Source organism: Copadichromis virginalis, linkage group LG8 (assembly GCF_057382275.1).
Source record: "Copadichromis virginalis isolate Kocher_CV1m ecotype Utaka linkage group LG8, C_Virginalis_male_GT1.1, whole genome shotgun sequence".
In the NCBI taxonomy this organism is placed as follows: domain Eukaryota; kingdom Metazoa; phylum Chordata; class Actinopteri; order Cichliformes; family Cichlidae; genus Copadichromis; species Copadichromis virginalis.
The window spans coordinates 32,184,041-32,209,040 of NC_140625.1; the positions used below are offsets into that span (position 1 = coordinate 32,184,041).

Here is a 25,000-nt window from a genome sequence, read left to right on the forward strand (position 1 = left end):
AATCTATCTCTGCCCTGCCCGTCGGGCTATCGTAGGAAGGAAAAATATATGTCAATGCTTTTGCATTCTTTCGGAAATGTAGCTGGGTAATTATGTCATTGGCATCGGTGAGCCACTGTCAATATGTGACATATTGAAATCGCGTTTGAATTTGCGCTGGTTTTTTGCTTTCACTTTGCAATTATGTGTTATGCAACTGTGTATAGAGAGCGACAGCACTGATCTGTGAGTGATGATAATTTGTGCACCAATTCCTCTGACATCGTCTTATTAATCGTTAGCTTACTATGCAAACATGACAAGTGAAATCTCCTGCAGCTTAAACATGTGAGAGGTTGATCGCGCAGAGAATCGCTGAGCGTTATGTGTGTGTGTGTGTGTGCGTGTGTAAAAGCAGCAGGATTTATATTTTAGTTCTGCTGAGCCAAATAAGACAGGTAAGGGTGAAGAAGTGACAGCCAAAGAAAAGCTTACCACAAAACGGAAAAGTTATGACAAATCAGACTATAAGGCAAAAAGAAAGTGCAGCTTTATGGTTTCATGGACAAAATAATTTCTGTGGCTGCAATGATGAGCTAAATAACCAGGGCTGCACATAAGTGGTCCGCAGGTGCGCATTCGCTGTCAAAATAAAAGACACGCACAAGATAAGAAGTTGCAACGCGTGTTTGCGTACATAGGATTTTCTGGAGGAGGACAGACATTTGTTTAGAACTCTTAAAGATGTCGAAGACGCTCCTTTAAGCAATTACTTTGGTTTTCCTCCACCTCCAAAGAAATGTCAGAAGGAGTCCGAACCACAAAAGAAGCGCGTATTCTCGGAAAAGTATAAAAAAAAGTATATAAAATTAACCCTTATGTTTGCCTAACTACAACAATTTTGTCTATGAAAGCATTCTGTGTAGGGGTTTGGATAGTGTTCTGCTGTCTGCATCTCAGTATTATTAGTTATCACTTGCTGTTGTTTATGGTATCTAATATTTATATTTCAGAGCTATGGCCCAGCAGCATGACCATTTCAACAAAGATGTTATACTACTTCCAACTCCATCATGGGGAGTAGTGTGCAAACAAGGTTCAAAATTATGGTTACACAAACATGGGCACATCCTCAGTGCTTTTGAATTCCAGAAGACCTGGGACAACCAAACTGTCGTGAAACACATCAAGGAAAGCTTTGGTGAACGCATTCCAGAGGATGTCAGGTAAAATACTATTGTTTATTGTTACTGTGTGTATTCATGTAATGACTTGTACTTAAAGATAATATACCAAAGTAAAGAAGTTTAAAATATTATTCATCATTATAAAAACATATGACTATACCAGTAGAATTTAAGTCATAAAAGCATACACACAAACAGAACAATATATAATAAAATATTTAACTAATACTTAAAATGTTTAACTAATTAGCAATTGCTGTTGTCCCTATTTATTTTTTGTAGCCTCGAGTTTCTAATGGCTTGTGGCAATAAGCTGGTGTCTCCAAAGCTCCAAGTTGGTCAGGAGCTGAATGGGATGCTGATCCTAAAGGTTTTTAAAACCAAAGCCCTCTATGTAAGGCCATCAAGGACACTTTTAGTAAGTTACTAAAAGAATGAAAAGTAATCATGATTTGGGAAAAAACATGTCAACAATTGGGCTTCTAGCAAAATAGAATATATTTATTTAAAACAAGTGTTTGGGAGCAATCAATATGGATATTTCTTATTTTAATCTTTTTAAGATAAGCTATAATTACTTGCTTTTGATATATGTTTTTGGTCTTTTTCTGTTGAAGAGTGAATCAGATGAAGACAAAGATCCTTCCCACATCAGCTCCAAATCAGCATTAAGCAGTTGTGCAACTGATAAGGACAGTGACAATGATTGTTTTGAAGTTGATAGTTCAAAAATCCAACAAGACATGAGCAGCCAAGTCACTACAAGGTTAAGAAGTCATGTTAAAGGTGATAACCCTGGCACTAGCAGTGATGAAGAAGATGATACTGGGACCAACTGTATTCGAAGGAGTGTTGGTAAAAGGCAACGGGCAAAGCAAGGAAGTGATGGGAACAGCATTTGTGATGAAGGCTACATGGCAAGAAGTGATGACAAACCTAGCACAAGCAGTCACAGCAGAGATTTCAATGCAAGAAGTGAAGACATCCCTGCCATGAGCGTTAATGATGAAGATTATTCTTCATATTTAACTCTCGTGGCATCGCTTTCTGGCGATTCTTCAGATGATGAGGATTTAAATCAAGCTATAATTGCGAGCTTGGAGAATCAGATGTGAGTAACAAACATACAGAATTTGAGTTTGAGACATGATTATAGCTTTCCAGAATTGTCAAATCAATATAAACCTTTAAAGCTTTAACTCTCTATGATCAGTGTGACACATATTCTCAAATTCTGTAACATGACTACATGGCTGATATATTTTATTTTCTGTTTTATTTTATTTTTTAGTGCAGAAAAAGTCCCTGTTCAAGAGATACTGCTGGAACTATCAAGCAAAATTAGCACAAAACAGCAGTGCAAATTTAATATAAATCGCTCTGCTGTGTGGGAGGGAGCCTTGCGTGGTTTTCAAAGGCTATCTTATGATCCCAACTTGATGATCTGTGTGAAATTCTCAGATGATATGGGGAAAAATGAGGAAGGGGTTGATTTAGGTGGGCCAAGGAGGGAATTCTTGAGACTATTGATGGACACCATTGCCAGGTCAGCCATGTTTGAGGGGAAAGAAAACTGCAAGAACTTGGCTCTTGACAGTACTGGTAATTACCTATTTTTCTAAGATTAATAGTGGGAACTGTTTAACTGATATTTATTTTTACAGGCAACATTACTGACAATTTTGCTTTTCCTTTTATTCTGTTGCTTTGCAGCTCTCAGAGGGGACTGGTACTACATCTCTGGGAGAGCCATTGCAGTGAGCTTGGTACATGGTGGTCCACCACCTAACTTTCTGTCACCAACAGTATTTTAGTATTTTAGTATTTTTTTAGTATTTATTTATTTATTGTCATTGTCAAGAACAATGAAATTGCGTTTGGGGCTTCCATACAACCCCCAAAAAAGAAGAAAATAATAAATACCCCTTAAAACCCAAGTGTACATATTTAACCCAGTGTGACTCCAATGCAATAAGACAATCCTTAGCAATAATGTTCGTAGAAATTCAGACAAAGACCTGAGAAACATGACAAAATACAACAATGCAACCCATTCAATATTATTGTACTGTGAGATATGATATCAGATATGATAGTTATCTATTTAAGAAAGAGGGGGGGGGGGGGGGCAGGAGGGGGAAGAGAATAAAGATATGATGCACCAATGCAGACCAGTTCATTGCTATTAAGAAGTTGGATACGGTTATTGTCCGTGAGAGGGGGGCAGAGAGTTCAGGAGCCTCACAGCCTGTGGATACAGGCTGTTGGCCAGTCTGGATGTTCTGGCCTGTATAGACCTGTACCTTCTCCCTGAGGGCAGCAGATGGAAAAGGTGGCGCGCAGGGTGATGTTGGTCCCGCAGGATACTGTGCACCCTCCTCAGACAGCGAGTGGGGAAGATATTACTGATCTCTGGCAGACTTGTTCCAATAATTCTGCCAGCTTCCTTCACCACCCGCTGGAGTGCTTGCTGATCGGCCTTGGTGCAGCTGGGGAACCACACTAGAAATCCATACGTCAGAACGCTGCTGATGGCACAGTTGTAGAAGTTCAACATCAGAGATCTGGGAATGTGTGCGCTCCGCAGTCTCCTCAGGTAGTAGAGGCGCTGTTGGGCCTTCCGTGCAACTGAGGTGATATGGTTGCCCCAGGACAGGTCCTCGGTCACAGTTACCCCCAAGAATTTAAAACTGCTCACCCTCTCCACCGCCTCACTGCCAATGAAGAGAGGCAGATGGTTGTTATGACCCCTCTTCCGGAAATCTACAATGATCTCCTTGGTCTTTTTGGTGTTTAAGACCAAGTTATTGTCGTGGCACCATGACTCTAGTTGTTGCACCTCTGTCCTATAGTTTGTCTCATCATTGTTGGATATAAGTCCGAGCACTGTGGTGTCATCGGCAAACTTAACAATGAGATTGGACGCGCAGGAGGAAATACAGTCATGGGTGAAGAGAGTGTATAGCAGAGGGCTCAGAACACACCCCTGAGGGGCACCGGTGTTGACCACAAGGGTGGAAGAGGTGTTCTTACCCACTCTGACACTCTGTCTACGGTTAGTGAGGAAGTCCACAATCCAGTTGCACAGAGAGGAGTTAAGTCCCAGTTGGTGGAGTTTGGGTCGTAGTTTGTATGGCCGGATGGTATTAAAAGCCGAGCTGTAGTCTACAAAGAGGAGCCGTGCATAGGTGTTCCTGTGTTCCAAGTGCTTCAGTAATGTGTGCAGCACTGTGGCAATCGCATCCTCGGTTGACCGGTTCTCCCTGTATGCAAACTGGTGCGAGTCCAGGGATGGTGGAAAAGCAGCTCTGATGTGTTTAATGACCAGTCTCTCCAGGCATTTGGCGGGAATGGGGGTGAGTGCCACAGGTCTGAAATCGTTCAGACATGTGACATTTGGCTGTTTTGGGATGGGAACGATGGTTGCTGCTTTGAAACAGGATGGTACCAGTGAACAGGACAACGAGGTGTTATATATAGAGGTGAAGACGTCCGCCAGGTCCGCAGCACAGTCTTTTAGCACCCGGCCCAGCACTCCATCCGGCCCGGCCGCCTTCCTGGTGTTAATGCTCCGGAACACACGCCTCAGCTCATGAGTGCTCAGGACCGGAGCAGGGTCGGTTGAGGGGAGAGGGGACAGGACAGGGTCGGTGTTCTCCCTATCAAAACGGGCATAAAAGAGATTTAGATCCTCAGCCAGAGTAGAACTGTCGGCTGAGGGTGATGGTGTTCTTCTTTTGTAGTCCGTGATAGCCCTGATGCCCTCCCAGACCTGCCTTGGGTTTGTGTTGTTCTCAAACCTGGCCTCGATACGCCTCCTGTGCTGCTGCTTGGCAGTCTTGATGCCTCTTCTCAGGTTGGCCCTGGCAGCACTGTATGCCTCCTGGTCCCCGGATTTGAAAGCGTTGTTCCTTGTTCGAATAAGTTGTTGAACTCCGTGTGTCATCCAGGGTGGATTATTAGGGAACACACGGAATCGTTTCCAAGTTGTTACATTGTCCACACAGAAACAGATGTAGTCCAAGACAGTGGAGGTGTAACTGTCCAATGCGACACGATTGTCAGTGTCCTGCACCTTGAATACATCCCAGTCTGTGCAGTGGAAACAGTCCTGAAGCATCGGAATAGCATCCTGCGGCCATGTTCTCACGGTTTTGGTTGTAATCCCAGTGCTCTTGATCTTTTGTGTGTATATTGGGTGTAGCAGAAGGGAGAGATGGTCTGACAGACCCAGGTGGGGATAAGCCTGGGCTCTGTACGCATTCGCCATGTTGGTGTACACCTGGTCCAACGTTCTATCTCCTCTGGTAGCACACTTCACATTACGGTGGAAATTGTGAAGTACAGATTTCAGGTCCGCGTGGTTAAAATCCCCAGCCGCAATAAAGACACTGTCCGGGTGTGCTACCAGGCTGTTATTGATGCTGCTGCTCAATTGTGCTAACGCTAGCTTAGCATTAGCATCTGGTGGAATGTAAACAGCGCAGATGTAAACGGCAGAAAATTCCCGAGGGAGATAGAATGGACGGCACTTTAACACCAACAGTTCTACCTCTGTACTGCACAGTTTTTCCGTTACCGTGACGTTCGTGCACCAAAGGTTGTTAATATAGATGCACAGCCCCCCGCCAGTCTTCTTACCCGAGTCCGCAGACCTGTCGGCTCGATAGGCGGTGCGGCCTGCTAGATCGATAGCCGCATCGGGAATGGCGCTGTCCAGCCAGGTTTCAGTGAAAATCATGCACGAACAGTTATTAAAAGTCCGTCGAGTGGCGATCTGCAGTCGTATTTCATCCAGTTTGTAACGGATTGAACGGGCGTTGGAGAGGAATATGATCGGGAGTGGTGGTTTAAATGGACTAGTCTTTAGCCGTGCCCACAGGCCTCCCCGCCTGCCTCTCTTCTGCCTCCGCTCGCAACATCTCCTCCTGCGGCTTGCTGTTGCGGGTAGCCCCGGGGGTTGCTTAACGATCTCCGGGGGGATGAGATACTCGGATGTTAGTTGAAGATCTCCACGGCTTAGTTGTAGTAGATCATCTCTGTTGTATTGAAGTAACCCCAGACTGTGTGAAATAATACACAGTACCACCAAAAGTGCAAAAGTGTAGGAGCTCCGGGCCGCTGCGTCTGTGCGCGCCGCCATCTTAAGTATGTTCTTAATTTTCCCTTCTGGTTGGAAATTCAGCAAATCCAGCCCTGGAAGACATAGCTGACCTGGAACTCTTTGAAAAAGTCCGAAAGGTCTCTATATATTTATTTTATAAATCTTATAGTGAATTGAAAATAGTTTGTGTTCCAGTTTTCTTTTGCAGGGAATGTTTATCCGGATCAGTCTGGCCATTGCTGAATGCCAAGTTTTTATATTTTGCTGCTATATTAAACTAAGATTCAGTAGATAAGGGTAGACGAAAGAGTATATTTTCTCATTTTTTTAAGCACATTGTAAACATATTAAAAAAATATGTGTAGTCATTTGACTTTCAATGTACGCGCGGGCATATTGTGATTGTGTAGACCACTGGTGGCTGGGTTCCTTCTAATAGGTTATAAGACTACTGAGTAACTTCCATAACAAGCCCTTCCTCTGCTCTTTGTGATGCTAGATATCTCAAAGTACAACCCTTGAGGACCTTGAAAAGTCAAAAGAACCTCTGCTTGATTACTTGGCCAATGCAGGATGCCTGAGGCCTATGCGCTCACTAAGAGACAGGGATCTGCTGGTACATGATATTGTCATGTTTCAGGTCATCCACAGGGTTCAAGGTCCATTTCAAAGGTATTTTGGTATTCTGTGTTTTTCAGATTAATTAAAATGTGATAAAAATCTTACCTATTAATCAAAATGGCCAGTTAATAACCTAGTATAACTGATTGTGCCAAATTGATAATATACAATTAACTTAGAAGCATGAAATTGCAGAATTATTGAATAAAATTTCTTTGTGCTGTTTATCCAGATTTTGTGAAGGTCTGAAAACTCTTGGGGTTCTCGAGAAAATGAGGAGGCATCCAGACAGTTTTCGCCCTCTGTTCTGCTATGAGCCACATATGCTGACTGCTGACCAGGTGGATGATCTTTTCAACATTCATCTATCTCCAGAAGGAAGCAACAGAAGAGCTGCTGAGGAGATGGTTGTTACCTTCTGGAGAGACTATCTCCAAGATGCAGAAGGTAATTGTCACTTTAGTGCACAATAAATAGATGTAACGATTTATAGGTTAGCTTTTCTGAAATCTTTATTTTAAATAACATACTCGTATAACAATAACACCACATTACCCTCTTGGTTGTAGTAACATTTTTACATAGTTCTTTGAGACTATTGAAAGATGAAAAGCATGCTCTATAGTCATTGCAATAACAGTCATTAAGATTCTTGCTTTAGATTTGTACTCACTGACAATTTATGTTGGCCAAATGAAATAACCTTTTAACACTTTTTTCCTTCTCTGTTTTATGCAGAAGAAGAAGGACCTTCCAAATTACAGAAGATATTGGCCTTTGCAACTGGAGCAACTGCGGTGCCACCTATTGGCTTTTCCCCAGCACCCTCGATTGAGTTCATTCATAGAGGAGACGGTGACTTCTCTTCTACACCAATTTTCCCTCTTGCCAACACGTGTGTTAACTGCATTAGGCTGCCACTGCATGTTTCATACCAGCTGTTCAAGGAGAAGTTTGATTTTGCATTAGGTAACACTTACGGCTTTGGCAGGGTATGAACACATTATGCTGGAGGAGTTTGCGTGTTTCTCTTTTGTATTGGTCTCTCTTTTGATTCAAAGTGAGTATTGAGTATTAACTTGTTAAGGTTTTAATATTTCCAAATTTACCTGCCTCAGTCAAATTGATGTTTTAAGACATCAATTTGACAAGAAGTGATTGTTCTTCAGGATTCATACAGGTAGATACCAATTGTTTAACAGCACGTCAGAAGTTAATTTAGATTGTTGAGTTTGAATATACAAAATTTGTGTCACTTTACTCATTTCATGTGTATGTCCATCGGTTTTTGATTTGGTTGTCTTTGTGTCTGTTTATTCTTCTGCCTGTGTCAGTTTCTGTTTGACAACAGAGCTGTCATTTTATCATTTTAAAGAAAATGGTTTCAATATGTTAGTTTCGATCACATATGTTTTCTGAAATGTTTTTTTTATATATCTTTTTTTTATTTTTTGCAAAATATTTTATTTAATGTAGAAGGTGTAAAAGTGAAGAAAGCACATCTATTCCATGATTTCCATCATTTTCTAATGGATTCACTTGTTGAATTATGTTCATTGCAGTCTCATTTATGTTGATGTCAATAGCTGGAATATTGACATTATTGTTTGTTTGAAGTTCTGGTAATGGCCCTTCTTCATCAACGCCATAATAGTTATCAACATGAAAAATGTCATTTATAAACGACAGGATTCCCACATTGTTTGTGACACCTGTATGCCACAGCTGAAGAGGGGTCTGTCCTCCTTGTGTAGAGAGACCATGGTTGTTCCACTGATTGACAAATTCTGTTAATGCTCTTTCAATCCTTGGCAAATAAACATAATGCAGACAAAAAAGATGTAGCTCATTCAGTGAATCCAACATACCCTGTTCTTCCATAAAGTTAAAGATATTTATAAAGTGTCTTGATACAACTCTGTTGAGTTCTGCCCACAGTCTTTCAATTCTTTGGTTATGTACTGAAACACCTGTAATAACACTGCCTACTCCTCTTCTCTGTAACATAAAACGAGCAACCTGTATATTTTCCATACCATGATCACACCTGACCCTTAAGGGCAAACCAAAGTTTTGTATTCCTTCCAAAAATAATGACAAGACACTTGAGGCTCTGTTATTGGATAAGCAACGTAAGTATATGATAGTTCGGCTGAAGCCATCAACACAGCCATGCAGGACCAAGCGCCATCTAATCAACTTGTGGTTGCCGTCAAAATGCCTGTTGAGAGATCAGAAAGCATTACTACAGTTCCATATGTTTGTTCATATTATTTAGTAGTGAATTCCTGACTCTGTACTTAAACAAAAACTAGAGGTTTCATTTTGTACATTTACTTCAACAACAGCACACCTCTCTCTCTCACACACACACACACACACGTGCACACACATACACACAGTGGCATAAAATGTCTTTTTCCACACTACGTTTACCTGGCACAATTGATGTTAGAGATTAAAATTGTGATGTGAAATAAAGGATTAAACAACTCAACAGTATATACATTAGACAACATCTAAATTGATGTACTATGAATCCCCCAAATATTTAACATACTTATATCAATTTCAGTTTTTTTGGTTATTGTTATTTTTTTATTATTATTATCTTATGCTGATCATATAGATTAACTTCAGTAATGTTTTGAATGAAGGACCATTAATTTTGATGTATTGTGTTAATACTTTTAAACACAAGGCCTGATCATTTGTTTCAAACCAGTGAACTTACCATAAGTGGTTGGGGGCCTGAACACTATAGATCCTTCGCCTTATCGCATGACGACGTCTAAATGCACGTCCAATAGGATCCACTTCCTGTAGACTTTGTCTGACCCTCCAACGTTGAACTCTTAAGCCACGAGATCTCAGACTTCCAAGAATGTATACTTCCCCTGCATTTGGAGTGTTCTGTAGGATATCCGTCACAAGGCCATTCAGTTCTTGATTTGAAATATCCACATAGCTTAATGGCTCAACTCCCAAAGTTTGTCTGTGTCTGTACAGGGTTCTTCGACTTATTCCAAAGCATGATGCAATTCTCTGCCATATCATACCAATGGAAACAAAGTGAGAAATCTGTTCAGCAGATATAGTGTATCGTGGCCGACCTGGATGACCACTCAAGGTGGTTGGGGGTAACAATCTGTGGGTCACATAAGCAGATCTCTGTCTAGCATCATATTCATGTAGCAAGCTGCAAAAGCATCTATACAAGGATTGTAGTAGGTTGGAGGCAACCCTATTATTGGGATCATATCGAGATACAGCAGCAAGAAATTCTGATAGAGTTCGTGTATGATCATCTAGCTCTCTATAAAGCCGCTCTTGTCTGATATTGTCCGAATTTTCATTTTGGAGCGCCCCAATACATTGGAGAGCACAAGTAAAAAATCTTTCAACATCTTCTTCATTGGTTCTCACCTCAAAAAACAAAGAAAGTATGTAAAAAATGACAAGGATCTGATGTAATTTCATTGTAGATGAGGTACTGTCAGACACAGTCTTTCCAGATTATACGGGCAGCTAGCATAGCCAGGATGCCCCGACTTGTTGCAATAGGCTGCTATCCTACAACAATGTTTGGATAGTCACTGATGAAGGCAAAAGATTTTTCAATTATACCTCTAACAGACTGTTGTAGATGTCACCGCGGTGTTAGCTGTGCATTAATGTGTTATTTGTTTTTCCTCACCTTCCTGTGCAGCTAAAATGCCTTCCTGTTCAATTGAAATCCTCTTGGTTTTCATTAGTGTGTGTGAGAGCGTTTCAGTAGTGTGTGTGAGAGCGTTTCAGTAGTGTGTGTGAGAGCGTTTCAGTAGTGTGTGTGAGAGCATTTCAGTTGTGTGTGTGTGAGAGCGTTTCAGTAGTGTGTGTGAGAGCGTTTCAGTAGTGTGTGTGAGAGCTAAAATTTCAGTAGTGTGTGTGAGAGCTAAAATTTCAGTAGTGTGTGTGAGAGCGTTTCAGTAGTGTGTGTGAGAGCGTTTCAGTAGTGTGTGTGAGAGCATTTCAGTAGTGTGTGTGAGAGCTAAAATTTCAGTAGTGTGTGTGAGAGCGTTTCAGTAGTGTGTGTGAGAGCATTTCAGTAGTGTGTGTGAGAGCGTTTCAGTAGTGTGTGTGAGAGCGTTTCAGTAGTGTGTGTGAGAGCGTTTCAGTAGTGTGTGTGAGAGCGTTTCAGTAGTGTGTGTGAGAGCGTTTCAGTAGTGTGTGTGAGAGGTAAAATTTCAGTAGTGTGTGTGAGAGGTAAAATTTCAGTAGTGTGTGTGAGAGCGTTTCAGTAGTGTGTGTGAGAGCGTTTCAGTAGTGTGTGTGAGAGGTAAAATTTCAGTAGTGTGTGTGAGAGGTAAAATTTCAGTAGTGTGTGTGAGAGCGTTTCAGTAGTGTGTGTGAGAGCGTTTCAGTAGTGTGTGTGAGAGCGTTTCAGTAGTGTGTGTGAGAGCGTTTCAGTAGTGTGTGTGCGAGCATTTCAGTAGTGTGTGTGAGAGCGTTTCAGTAGTGTGTGTGAGAGGTAAAATTTCAGTAGTGTGTGTGAGAGCGTTTCAGTAGTGTGTGTGAGAGGTAAAATTTCAGTAGTGTGTGTGAGAGCGTTTCAGTTGTGTGTGTGAGAGCGTTTCAGTAGTGTGTGTGAGAGCGTTTCAGTAGTGTGTGTGAGAGCGTTTCAGTAGTGTGTGTGAGAGCGTTTCAGTAGTGTGTGTGAGAGCGTTTCAGTAGTGTGTGTGAGAGCGTTTCAGTAGTGTGTGTGAGAGGTAAAATTTCAGTAGTGTGTGTGAGAGCTAAAATTTCAGTAGTGTGTGTGAGAGCTAAAATTTCAGTAGTGTGTGTGAGAGCGTTTCAGTAGTGTGTGTGAGAGCGTTTCAGTTGTGTGTGTGAGAGCGTTTCAGTAGTGTGTGTGAGAGCATTTCAGTAGTGTGTGTGAGAGGTAAAATTTCAGTAGTGTGTGTGAGAGCGTTTCAGTAGTGTGTGTGAGAGCGTTTCAGTAGTGTGTGTGAGAGCGTTTCAGTTGTGTGTGTGAGAGCGTTTCAGTTGTGTGTGTGAGAGCGTTTCAGTAGTGTGTGTGAGAGCGTTTCAGTTGTGTGTGTGAGAGCGTTTCAGTTGTGTGTGTGAGAGCGTTTCAGTTGTGTGTGTGAGAGCGTTTCAGTAGTGTGTGTGAGAGCGTTTCAGTTGTGTGTGTGAGAGCGTTTCAGTTGTGTGTGTGAGAGCGTTTCAGTTGTGTGTGTGAGAGCGTTTCAGTTGTGTGTGTGAGAGGTAAAATTTCAGTAGTGTGTGTGAGAGGTAAAATTTCAGTAGTGTGTGTGAGAGCGTTTCAGTAGTGTGTGTGAGAGCGTTTCAGTAGTGTGTGTGAGAGGTAAAATTTCAGTAGTGTGTGTGAGAGCGTTTCAGTAGTGTGTGTGAGAGGTAAAATTTCAGTTGTGTGTGTGAGAGCGTTTCAGTTGTGTGTGTGAGAGCGTTTCAGCAGTGTGTGTGAGAGCGTTTCAGTAGTGTGTGTGAGAGCGTTTCAGTAGTGTGTGTGAGAGCGTTTCAGTAGTGTGTGTGAGAGGTAAAATTTCAGTAGTGTGTGTGAGAGGTAAAATTTCAGTAGTGTGTATGAGAGGTAAAATTTCAGTAGTGTGTGTGAGAGCGTTTCAGTAGTGTGTGTGAGAGGTAAAATTTCAGTAGTGTGTGTGAGAGGTAAAATTTCAGTAGTGTGTATGAGAGGTAAAATTTCAGTAGTGTGTGTGAGAGCGTTTCAGTAGTGTGTGTGAGAGGTAAAATTTCAGTAGTGTGTGTGAGAGGTAAAATTTCAGTAGTGTGTGTGAGAGGTAAAATTTCAGTAGTGTGTGTGAGAGCGTTTCAGTAGTGTGTGTGAGAGGTAAAATTTCAGTAGTGTGTATGAGAGGTAAAATTTCAGTAGTGTGTGTGAGAGGTAAAATTTCAGTAGTGTGTATGAGAGGTAAAATTTCAGTAGTGTGTGTGAGAGCGTTTCAGTAGTGTGTGTGAGAGGTAAAATTTCAGTAGTGTGTGTGAGAGGTAAAATTTCAGTAGTGTGTATGAGAGGTAAAATTTCAGTAGTGTGTGTGAGAGCGTTTCAGTAGTGTGTGTGAGAGGTAAAATTTCAGTAGTGTGTGTGAGAGGTAAAATTTCAGTAGTGTGTGTGAGAGCGTTTCAGTAGTGTGTGTGAGAGCGTTTCAGTAGTGTGTGTGAGAGGTAAAATTTCAGTAGTGTGTGTGAGAGCGTTTCAGTAGTGTGTGTGAGAGCGTTTCAGTTGTGTGTGTGAGAGCGTTTCAGTTGTGTGTGTGAGAGCGTTTCAGTTGTGTGTGTGAGAGCGTTTCAGTTGTGTGTGTGAGAGCGTTTCAGTTGTGTGTGTGAGAGCGTTTCAGTAGTGTGTGAGAGAGCGTTTCAGTTGTGTGTGTGAGAGCGTTTCAGTAGTGTGTGTGAGAGCGTTTCAGTAGTGTGTGTGAGAGCGTTTCAGTTGTGTGTGTGAGAGCGTTTCAGTTGTGTGTGTGAGAGCGTTTCAGTAGTGTGTGTGAGAGGTAAAATTTCAGTAGTGTGTGTGAGAGGTAAAATTTCAGTAGTGTGTGTGAGAGCGTTTCAGTAGTGTGTGTGAGAGCGTTTCAGTAGTGTGTGTGAGAGGTAAAATTTCAGTAGTGTGTGTGAGAGCGTTTCAGTAGTGTGTGTGAGAGCGTTTCAGTAGTGTGTGTGAGAGGTAAAATTTCAGTTGTGTGTGTGAGAGCGTTTCAGTTGTGTGTGTGAGAGCGTTTCAGTTGTGTGTGTGAGAGCGTTTCAGTAGTGTGTGTGAGAGCGTTTCAGTAGTGTGTGTGAGAGGTAAAATTTCAGTAGTGTGTGTGAGAGCGTTTCAGTAGTGTGTGTGAGAGGTAAAATTTCAGTAGTGTGTGTGAGAGGTAAAATTTCAGTAGTGTGTATGAGAGGTAAAATTTCAGTAGTGTGTGTGAGAGCGTTTCAGTAGTGTGTGTGAGAGGTAAAATTTCAGTAGTGTGTGTGAGAGGTAAAATTTCAGTAGTGTGTGTGAGAGCGTTTCAGTTGTGTGTGTGAGAGCGTTTCAGTTGTGTGTGTGTGAGAGCGTTTCAGTAGTGTGTGTGAGAGCGTTTCAGTTGTGTGTGTGAGAGCGTTTCAGTTGTGTGTGTGTGAGAGCGTTTCAGTAGTGTGTGTGAGAGCGTTTCAGTAGTGTGTGTGTGAGAGCGTTTCAGTAGTGTGTGTGAGAGCGTTTCAGTTGTGTGTGTGAGAGCGTTTCAGTAGTGTGTGTGAGAGCGTTTCAGTTGTGTGTGTGAGAGCGTTTCAGTAGTGTGTGTGAGAGCGTTTCAGTAGTGTGTGTGAGAGCGTTTCAGTAGTGTGTGTGAGAGCATTTCAGTAGTGTGTGTGAGAGCGTTTCAGTAGTGTGTGTGAGAGCGTTTCAGTTGTGTGTGTGAGAGAGCGTTTCAGTAGTGTGTGTGAGAGGTAAAATTTCAGTAGTGTGTGTGAGAGCGTTTCAGTTGTGTGTGAGAGAGCGTTTCAGTTGTGTGTGAGAGCGTTTCAGTAATAATGTCCCTTACGGCACCTCATACAGAGCTGGGCTGTTCTTCAGACCTGCAGGTTGTTGTCGACCCGCAGCTCCTGAGAGCTGCAACGATCATGTTTTATGTAGCGCGCTGCTAAAGGTCGCTGTGGTTTAATTAAAGCTTAATCGCTGATCCCGGCGCTCTGAACCACAGAACAACCCAACGACACATCTGCCAGCAGCTGGTTTACAAATCAGTTATTAACCAATTAGCAGTGATTACTGATGGGGCCACAGGCTGCTAACAGTAACAACGATCAGCAGCACGATGGAGCCGTTTCTTTGGTACTTTCTGTTTATGCATAAACGATTTCTTTATGTGAAGAGTTTCTGGAAGTGTTTCACCAGGAAGAGCCGACCGACACTCCGTCAGTCTTCTGAAAGCCTCTGTTGGCTTTTTCACGTCTGAGTTGTTGAGTGAACGCCGCTGCAGGAGGACGTGCTTCAGGTCTCGACTCTTTTAGTGGCACAAACGTCTGTTTTCTGCGTCGCACGCCACGAAAACCCAAAACGCCCACATCTGACCCGAGCGACCTCCTGACAAGCCGCGTTGACGGGACGACGGCTCGCCTGTAAATGAGGTTTCTGTCAGACTGAAAGGTCAAGCGGGCACACTCCATCAGACGTGACAGCTGATAAAGACGCGGAGGTAAGACCGAGGAGTCTCCCGGCTCGTGGAGCTGTAATTGGCCTCGTCGCTTGGAGTGCTCGCACAGATGAAGCACAGCACTCGACACGCTTTCAACCTTTCGAAGTGACGGCCCGGCGGGACGGATTTCGTTTCAGGTGGTTGTGACACAGATTTACAACATGAAGTCTGACACGTTTAAAGACCAACACTTGGACGCTGTGTGTGCTGCGGTCTGGCTTCAGGGCCGAACCTGCCTGATGTGGCGTACTCACAGTGCGGGCTCTCCTTGCCGCCGGCTTTCAGCAGCAGCTTGGCGATGGGCGTGTTGTTGGTCATGATGGCGATGTCGAGCGGCGTCAGGCCCTGGCTGTTGGGAGTGTTCAGGTCCAGCTCCTCGGCCGAACACTGGTACAGAAGGATCTGCACGGCGTCCAGGTCCTGCTGCTCCACCGCCTCGAAGATGCAGTCGCTGCCCTGCATCGTCTGAAAGTGAGAACCAGCATTTTACCAGTCTGGACACGTGGTCACGTGACTTTATGACACAAACCAAAGGTGAAGATCATACAAACCTGGAGCCAAAACAAGCAAAACAACAGGAAGCTAAACAACAACCATCGAACGGCAGCGTTTCCTGATCCACAGTCGGAGCTTCCTGATGGTTCATGAGCCCATAGTGTCTGAAACACCGAGCTCTCTGGGCGCTCGCTTTACACCAATCATGTCATTAAGCAGCCGCCAGATGTTCCAGCAGCTGTTTGACATCTTTAAAGAACAGATAACATTTCTCAGTTTCCACGTGTCACGAGTTTAAAAAACGCCGCTGCTCGGATCATCTGTACGTCTCCCACCGCGCTGCTTCATCCCCCTCAGACCTCACGTGCAGCATCCTTTCAGGCGCCGCGGGGACATCACCGCGTGAAACGGACACGTATGACATGTGTGCACGATCATGTGGTTACCATGGGAACAGGCGTGCAGGAGTTTCGTCAGTGAGACGAGCCGTCCTCAGGATTCCTGATCTCTCCACGTTTGTGCCGAGACACTGTGTGTGTGTGACTGTGAGTCTGTCGGTGAACTCAGGTCACATGACACTTTATTCAAAGAGGAAGCAGCTGAAAACGACCTTTTTGCTGACGTGGAGATGAGATGATTTGAGTCACTTTCACTCTTTAATCTGCTGATTCTGAGGCTGCGTCCACACGTACACGGGTATTTTTGAAAACGGAAAATCTCCGTTTTCATTTTCAAAAATAATCCCGTCCACACGTAAAGGCAGAAATGAAGGAAAATGCTGCTAGGAACATGCCAAAGCAACAGGTGGCGATATATTCCTAACCGTGTAGAAATGTTGGCCAATCAGAAGTCTAGAAGCCTCGGTGGGAAAAAGTAAACAAAGCTGGGGCACAGAAGCAGAACCGAGTCGTATGTGTGGAGGGACAGTAACTGTGTGTATATGTGAGCATTTAAACACTGCAGAGAGTAGAATTAACAGTAACAGTATTGTAGAAATTCATTTCACCGAAACAATAACGTGGCGCACACTGTGACGTCAAAAAAAGCGCACACCTTTGACGCTGAGTTTTCCTCGTCCACACGTAAATGCAAAAACAGAGTTTTCGAAAATATCCACCCTGGCAGGCGTTTTTAGAAATCTCCGTTTTCAGTGACCGAAAACGCCGTTTACGTGTGGACAGAAGGTGCAAACGCATAGAAAAATCTGCGTTTTCTAAAATACCCGGGTACGTGTGGACGTAGTCTGCTGACTCGCTCGAGCGTCGGCTCAGCGTCTCTGAAACGAGCCGCCTGTTCTCACTGAGCTCACAAACAGCGAGTGAAACCGTGGCGACCTGAGATCTGCCATCGGTGACAGGATTCAACCAGCAATGAAAAGTCTGGATTCTGACGAGCTGTCAAAAACTGACCAGCAGAAACTAAAATAGAGCAGTTATCATGTATTATTATCATACTTAGTCACACTGAACTGGATTATTTTGTTATTATTTTAATTTAATCTTTTGTAAACAGCAAAAGAAGAATTTTATTATTCAGGGAAAAATGTTTCTTTACTGACCAAACTTCAAACTTTACTTTAAATACTTCAGAATTTTACATACTTGTACTTTATACTTTGTACTCAACAGTAATCACACTTTATTTCATTATAAGACTGGTAGACATAAAAAATACTGTAATATAATGTAACATGAATGACTGTAACTAATGATTAATTAGTCCGTTCATTTATAAATGCACTGTAATTTAAAACAATCACGCCAGAATATTAAAACTTTACTTATTTATGGGTTTTATAGTTAAACATTCCTGTAATTATTATTATAAATATACTGTATTTGCCATATATTATAATCACATCGTCATATTACACTCATCATACTGCAGTGTAATTACAGACCCAGCCTCATGCTCTCATGTTTAACTAAAGTTAAACTAATTCTTCATAAACTGTATTAAACTAATTTATTAACGTCACAATGTAATTATAAAAATGTAATAATAATATTTATATAAACAGAATATTTCACTGTATTTAATTACAAATAATGTAAATACAATATTTATAATTACACTATAATTATTTATTACAACTCTGTACTAAGATGTTTATGTGTTTTTCATTTATTATCACTACACTTTATATTACACTAATTATACGATAGTTACACTAATGTATTGTAATTACACAGTAATCTATTTATAATTGTGGCATAACCAAAGTTGTATTCAGTGTATTTGCACTACGTTTCTCGATGTTTCAGTTTAACCTGAATGAGAGAGAGACCACATGTCAAACCCGAGTGTTGGAAACGACTTTTTGAATGTTTCCTCCTCACAGAGTAAAGAAGCAGCGAGGAGGAAGCTGATGAAACGGGAACAAAGTGTTTCTCTGCTCAGGCTGGAAACGGCTCCTCCTTCGCTTGTCTCTGTCGACGTGACGGCAGCGAGCGGAAACTTTTTGTTCTTTGTCAGGCTGACAGAGGGCGGCAGCGACCATCCACAGCGTGGCCGCTGCTTTCAGGTTTATCACAAAGCGTGTGAACAGAGAAACATCATGCAGGCCGCTGCGTGGCTGTTATTGCTGAGGGCGGCGCCGCGCTGAGATATGCCTCCTGAAACCACAAAGCCTTTAACAGAACACAGAGCCGGGTGGTGCAGGTGGAGCTGCAGACCATCAGACGCGATGTGGGCCCTGGTTCAAAGTTGGATCAGGCTTCTGGATTTAGAAACAGCTTTGAGGTTTTGAAGTGGCGACATCACCAGTGTCGGTTTGGGCTCACTTCAGTTCTGTTAGTGATGTTTCCACCTCTCTTTGACTGGATTCAGTCACCTGTGACTGGGTTTGGATGTGTTTCCTGGACACTCGCCTGGTGGACCAGTCACAGTTTTTCAGTCCGTGTCGGTGTCTTTAGGATTAAGATCAATGGTTGTGGTTTTAAACTAGATCACGATCGTGAAACACTTGTTGTGTGGACTGAAAGTGTCTCATGTAGTCCTGGAGGTTTGCTTTCCTGCTGCCGAACGACTCTGAACAATCTGCAGCAGAGGTTCAACTTCTAAGAACTAAAGACAGTTTCAGGTGCAGCCCTTGCACAGCAGTTTGGGAACGAGCTTCCGTCATCCTGGATTCAGACGGTTTTGTTTGTTTCTACTTGTTACTCTGAACCTGGTGTTGTGTTTACACCAGAGATGGGTTTGAACTTGTTTGGTATGGTTTACTATCTCGACTGGTTCAGCTGATACTAATTTACAGCTCAGATTTGGGACGTCCTTGAGAACTCGCCACAGCTGTTCTGTGGACACTGGACTCCCATTGGATGGTTTTTGGACTTTGTTGGGGTTGGTTATTATCTTTGTTTTGGAGAACCTTACCCTGGTGTGTGTTTTGTGGATTTGTCTCCCTCCATCTGCTGCAGGTCTTTGTGAGTTTGGGCTCCTGCAGAATGAACACGGATGGTGGAGATTTGGACTGTGAGCCTAAACGTGAGCAGAGTTCTGCAGATCGACTCGTACTCGCTGTGCTTGGAGGCTTTTGTTTCCTCCCCCGTCTGCCTCTTTGTTTCATGTCTGCTGCTGTGGCTGGTTTGTAAATGTCAGCAGGGTGGCAGAGAGAGTGCGCGTGCAACATGACATGTAACACTTGTCACACATGATGAGTCGCCGCAACCAAATGTTTCGCAGGGCAGCAGGAAGGCGGCGACGATGGCAGCAGACAGAGACGAGCCTGAGAAAAGATGGCGTGTTGCTACAAACCAAAGACGGCGTCCACAGTGTCCTCGAGTGAGGCACGTAACTCCACGTTCTCAGTTCACCGAACTCTGCAGCCGTGGAGTGACGAACAGTCTGTCTTTACGATGCTGGTCTGAGATCAGATGAAAGACGCGACAGTCGAGAGCAGAGGCTCTGACGACATCGCCGGTAACAGAATTAGCGAAGCGCGTTTCTCGATCCTTCTGTCAGAGACGGGGTTTCCCCCGTCAGGCCAGCCATCGCCACGGCAAAATTAGCACAAGAAAAAAGCATCACATGAACATGTGGAGAGTTTATCACAGCTTCATGATCAGGATACAGGAGTTTTTTAAAGACTCGATCTGAGCGAATACCTGAACATCAGTGCCTGCACGCTCTCTGTGTTACTGTAGCGTAACAGCGCTGTGACACCTGTGCTACCTGTAATTCGGTGCTATGTAAATAAAACTGAACACATTAATGATGATTAAAACACCTTTATTCATGTTTTTGTGCCGTATGTTAGTGTTTTTATTCAGAAAACAGTTTCCAGCTGCTGAAATGTGAAGCTTGTTTGCTGTGTGAGCGTAAAGCACGTCTGCAAACAGACTCAGCCATGCGGTGACAGGATAGTTTCACTGCTGACTTTCACACTCATCCCAAGACGTAAAGAGACTTCCTGTTTGCTGCATTGATGAAGACTGGATGAGTTTCTGCTAATTAGGACACAAATTAAAGCTGGAGGCTGACTAAGAGGACGCATTAGTCAGTGCGCCCCAGGGTGGCTGTAGCTACAATGTAGCTGCCATCACCAGTGTGTGAATGTGTGGATGACTGTGTAAAGCACTATACAAATACAGGCCATTTACCATTTACCATTAGCTTAAATGGATTTTTGAGCGATGAACTGTCAGAGTAACATCGGCCTCGTGCGGCTCTTTGTGTTCAAACCCCGCAGGATTCATGTCCAGCGTCTGTGCTGCAGTTAAAACAAACCTGCCGTGTTAACTAAGTAAAGTGATGCAGTGACCGAGGCGCGCCTGAACTCACCGAGGCTTTACGGAGCCGATCCGTCTTGCCAAAGAAGTAGGCATCTTCGAAGGAGGAGGTGCTTCCTCGCAGCTTCTCCGACAGGTTCCTGTAGAGGCGCTTGGCGGCATTGGGGGAGGCCGGCCCGCCGGGGCACTTCCTGGTCTGGGACAACTGTAGGTTCTGCATCTGCTGCGTCATAACACCCGGGAGGCGTCTGCTGGGATGGAAATGCAAAGATCGACGTTAGCTGTTGGGATAAAGCATCGGATACAGACAAACAGGGATCACATGTGTCATCAAATGTTAATTACAGCTTTGGCATCCTCATAGAACCAGAGTTATGCTGAGCAACCACTGCTTACTCTGGACCCGTTACCATCACAGTCGCTGGAGGATCCTTTACATCAGTAATGCTGACAGACTAGATCCTAAAGCAGCTGCCAAAACCACCAATCAGAACCTCTGAGGACGTCCACAGTTTTACAGCACGAGTCGAGGCAATAAACATGTCTGTGAAGGTTCTCAGTCATCCAGGTCATCGTAGTCAAACGAGCTTGCAAAGAAAAGCGTCTGGACTTCTTTAAGTTACTTGAAGACGTTTCACCTCTCATCCGAGAAGCTTCTTCAGTTCTAAGGTCAAATGGTGGAGAGTCCCAGATATAAACCTAGTGGGAGTTTCCCCCCACAGAGGGACAAAAGGACCCCTGATGATCCTCTAATCGCCTGAGCCAAGGTGTGAAACTGGGTGTGGGTCCCAATCAGCCAGAGTTTCGGGTGTGTTCATTGTGAAACCTGGCCCCACCTTATCATGCGAATTCCTGAGGTCAGATGGCCCAGGATGTGAGTGGGCGTTAAGGCGTCTGGGAAGGATCTCAAAACTGGATTATAGATGGCAGAGAGTTGGTGTCGTAAACCCCGCCTCTGTTCAAAGATGGTCGCTCACAGTGGACATAGATGCTTCTTTCACTCCTCTTTCAAACCATCTGTCCTCTCTGTCCAAAATGTGAACATTGGCATCCTCAAAGAGTGTCCTTTATCCTTAAGATGCAGATGGACTGCTGAGTCTTGTCCTGTGGAGGTGGCTCTTCTGTGTTGTGCCATGCGCTTGTGAAGTGGCTGTTTGGTCTCTCCAATGTAGAGGTCTGGGCATTCCTCGCTGCACTGTACAGCATACACCACATTGTTAAGTTTGTGTTTTGGCGTTTTGTCTTTCGGGTGAACCAGTTCACTGCGCACATTAACGCTGTGGATAAAAACATCAAGTTCACCAGGGAAGACACAAAGGACAACTGTTTGCCTTTCCTGGACTGCGCTGTGCACATTGAAGAGAACGGCAACCTCAACATTGAAGTTTACCGGAAGCCCACACACACGGACCAGTACCTCCTGTTCAACTCCCATCACCCTCTGGAACACAAACCTGGAGTAATCAGGACCCTACACCACCGGGCAGAACATGTTGCCTCTAAGCCTGAAGGGGAAAAGAAGGAACACACACATGTAAAGGAAGCACTCAAAACGTGCGGCTATCCTAAATGGGCGTTCTCAAAGTTAGCAAAGAGGCAGAGAAAAGAAGATCAGACACCAGCGAGGGAGGAAAAGAAGGACAGACGCAACAACATTGTCATCCCCTATGTAGCCGGTGTATCAGAGACACTCAGGAGAGTTTTCTCCAAGCATGACATCCCAGTGTATTTCAGACCCAGCAACACGCTCAGACAGAAACTGGTTCACCCGAAAGACAAAACGCCAAAACACAGACTTAACAATGTGGTGTATGCTGTACAGTGCAGCGAGGAATGCTCAGACCTCTACATTGGAGAGACCAAACAGCCACTTCACAAGCGCATGGCACAACACAGAAGAGCCACCTCCACAGGACAAGACTCAGCAGTCCATCTGCATCTAAAGGTCAAAGGTCACTCTTTCGAGGATGCCAATGTTCACATTTTGGACAGAGAGGACAGATGGTTTGAAAGAGGAGTGAAAGAAGCATCTATGTCCACTGTGAGCGACCATCTTTGAACAGAGGCGGGGTTTACGACACCAACTGTCTGCCATCTATAATCCAGTTTTGAGATCCCTTCCCAGACGCCTTAACACCCACTCACATCCTGGGCCATCTGACCTCAGGAAATCACATGATAAGGTGGGGCCAGGTTTCACAATGAACACACCCGAAACTCTGGCTGATTGGGACCCACACCCAGTTTCACACCTTGGCTCAGGTGATTAGAGGATAATCAGGGGGTCCTTTTGTCCCTCTGTGGGGGGAAACTCCCACTAGGTTTATATCTGGGACTCTCCACCATTTGACCTTAGAACTGAAGAAGCTTCTCGGATGAGGTGAAACGTCTTCAAGCAACTTAAAGAAGTCCAAACGCTTTTCTTTGCAAGCTCCTTTGAGGCAATAAACACGTTTGTTTATCTCAGGTGAAAATAATCCACAGACTCTTCCATTAAGTCTCAAACATGATTCAATTCATTAAAATAACTGTCTGTTACTCGAATCTCCATCTTTGACCAGAAAACTGTCAAATTATATTTCCCACAAATGAGCCAGGAGGAGCTGGTGTGAGCTTGTCGTGGAGCTGGTCAGGAAGCATAAAGAGTCAAACTTGATTAAAGATAATGAATATTCAGCCTTTATAAAAGGCTGCAGCATGTATAAAGTTTCAACCTGTCAGTGGTCCTGCTCTGCTTGAAACCCCTTCAGCCGTCGCATTGTCAAAAAAATCCATTCAGTTTTTGATCAGGCAGCTAAACGGCTTCCCGTCGCCTCCGGCCCTCGCTCGCTCTCCGCATTACGCCGGGATAAGTTCAACATGTCACTGAAACGAGGAGACTGTCAAACGGCTCCTGCAGGGAACTAAAGAAGAAAAAGCTGCTCTCGCTGCTCAGCCTGAATGGAAAAGAGAAGCACGTTGAGTCCTGTCAGGGTTGAGCAGCAGGCTCCGCTCAGGCCCAGAAACTCGGCGTTTACCTGTTTGTGCTTTTGCCTTTTTTTCTTTTGCATCACTTTGCTCTCTGCACGCAAAACAACAACAACATTTTTTAAACAGGAAACATTCAGAGCTGCTTTAACTCACAGATTCAACACAGTACTGGAAACATTCCTTTTGGTCCATGGTTACATCACATCATCGCGACATCAGCTGCAGATTTGTCAGCTGCATCCATGAGGACAGTCCCGTTCCTCCACCTCCCAGAGCTGTTGGACCCGTGACTGTGGAGGCCGTCTGAGGGCAGTGGACTCGTCTCCATAAAGCAGAGATGAGCTCCTGCTGGAGACACTGTGGTCGACGGACCTGGTCAGCAGCAACCGCTGACACGGGCAGGATGGACCCGTGCCACCAATGTCCACCAGCCGATGCTCATCGGACCAGGAAGTGTTTCTCCACCTTCCGGTGTCCGGGTTTGTGAGTCTGTGTGAATCGTAGGCTCAGCTTCCTGTTCTCACCGACAGGAGAGACCTCTGACCGTGCTGCTGCTCCCTGGAACTTTTCTTTGTAGACTCAGAGGTGGTTGGTGGGAAAATCCCAGTTGTGCTGTGTTCAGAGTCCCTGATTCAGAGACTGATGCTGCCTTGTGATTGGCTGATTATTGTTTGAGCAGGTGTACCTAATGAAGTGGCTGGATAGTAAATGATGTAAAAGATGAAGCAGAAAGTAACACCCCCACTCAGCCCATGTGCATGAGTCTGACAGAGCTGCATGATGTGACGCCTCCAGCTGCTCCAGATGTTTGCTGTAACACTTTTCCAGTCGTTATCATCATAATGATTCTGTGACGTCAGCTCGCTCTGTCCGCCGTTTGATGCATATTTAAGCTCAGCGTCGCCTCGTCACAAGCTTTTCTCTTTTCTCGCCTGACTCTTCTTCTTCACACCTGCAGCGAGGCGCCCCCGGCTGGTACCCAATGAAAGCTGCCGCTTTGCCCAACCATCGTGGCCTCAGTCCAGTAAGACCTCGCTGAGCCGCCACGCTGTGGCTGATTGGCTCACTTACTCCGCACCGTGTGTGTCACAATCATCACATCAGAGGGAAAATGGGCTTCGGCGGCTCTGTGTCTGAAACCAGAGCTTAATTTGCTCGCAGGATGGCGAGGACGGTCGTTTAGAATAGCAGGTAATCAGTCCGCTAATGAATTCGCCATAAAAACCTGCTGTTAGCAAAATGACTCATGATTTAATCCTGCAGCCTCGAACACAAAGGAAGGGAGACTGGATTAAAAAATACATCTAATTTTCAAACCTCTAAAACATGAAGAGCTGAACGCTAAACTGTGGGGAAAGCAGAGGCAAACATCACGTATTTAACACGATTCAGTGTGGCGGCATTTAGAGCAACAACTTTCATCAGGATGTGGGAAGCACAGAAATCATTCAGGAGCAGATGATACAAACAAGCGCCCATCCTAACAAACCCAGTGTCACCATGCTCTCCTGTGGACAGCTCGGTCTGGTACCATTTCTCACTAAAGCAGACTCACACATTTACAGCCCGTTCTGGTCTCCCCCTTCGTACCCCCTGTAGGGGGGAGACTCACTTTAGTTATGTATTACTAACAGAGCGAGTGACAGCGTAGTGTGACATGGAGCTGCTTCAACACCAGGAGAAGAAACAAACCTCCTTTGGGGTTAAGAATGGATGTGCAGCTGAATTAGC

At 44.2% G+C, this 25,000-nt stretch overlaps 2 protein-coding genes and 1 pseudogene across 4 annotated transcripts in view; 1 reads left to right on the forward strand and 2 right to left on the reverse strand.

Annotated features, from left to right (window-relative positions):
* Nucleotides 1–8,407, forward strand: part of LOC146704105 (uncharacterized) — an 8,874-nt pseudogene extending 467 nt beyond the window's left edge. Inside the window, exons 2-10 of the transcript XR_014922065.1 lie at nt 993–1,205; nt 1,449–1,584; nt 1,784–2,277; nt 2,458–2,768; nt 2,880–2,987; nt 6,316–6,407; nt 6,770–6,942; nt 7,124–7,338; nt 7,630–8,407. The product of XR_014922065.1 is annotated as an uncharacterized LOC146704105 (transcript). The remainder of the gene's footprint in view (nt 1–992; nt 1,206–1,448; nt 1,585–1,783; nt 2,278–2,457; nt 2,769–2,879; nt 2,988–6,315; nt 6,408–6,769; nt 6,943–7,123; nt 7,339–7,629) is intronic.
* Nucleotides 1–25,000, reverse strand: part of ankfn1a (ankyrin repeat and fibronectin type III domain containing 1a) — a 110,522-nt gene that overhangs the window by 39,771 nt on the left and 45,751 nt on the right. Inside the window, exons 8-9 of one of the 2 annotated variants that reach the window (XM_085467172.1) lie at nt 20,352–20,547; nt 15,329–15,539 (exon numbers count right to left, since the gene is read on the reverse strand). In XM_085467172.1, the coding sequence (XP_085323298.1) occupies nt 15,329–15,539; nt 20,352–20,547 (407 nt within the window). Of the gene's footprint in view, nt 1–15,328; nt 15,540–20,351; nt 20,551–25,000 lie in introns of both variants that reach the window. The other variant, XM_085467171.1, reaches the window with a different exon arrangement.
* Nucleotides 8,359–10,652, reverse strand: LOC146704106 (uncharacterized). Its single transcript, XM_085467285.1, has 2 exons — nt 9,626–10,652; nt 8,359–9,112 (listed from the first exon to the last, which is right to left on the reverse strand). The coding sequence occupies exons 1-2, from the start codon at nt 10,369–10,371 to the stop codon at nt 8,359–8,361; spliced, it is 1,500 nt and encodes a 499-aa protein (XP_085323411.1). The 5' UTR covers nt 10,372–10,652.

Bases quoted from the DNA above. Each gene is read 5' to 3' on its own strand.
- LOC146704106 (XM_085467285.1), bottom strand. From the start codon at position 10,371: ATGAAATTACATCAGATCCTTGTCATTTTTTACATACTTTCTTTGTTT. The intron at 9,113-9,625 runs GTAAGTTCACTG...ATCTCTCAACAG, and splicing joins CAGGCCCCCAACCACTTATG to GCATTTTGACGGCAACCACA.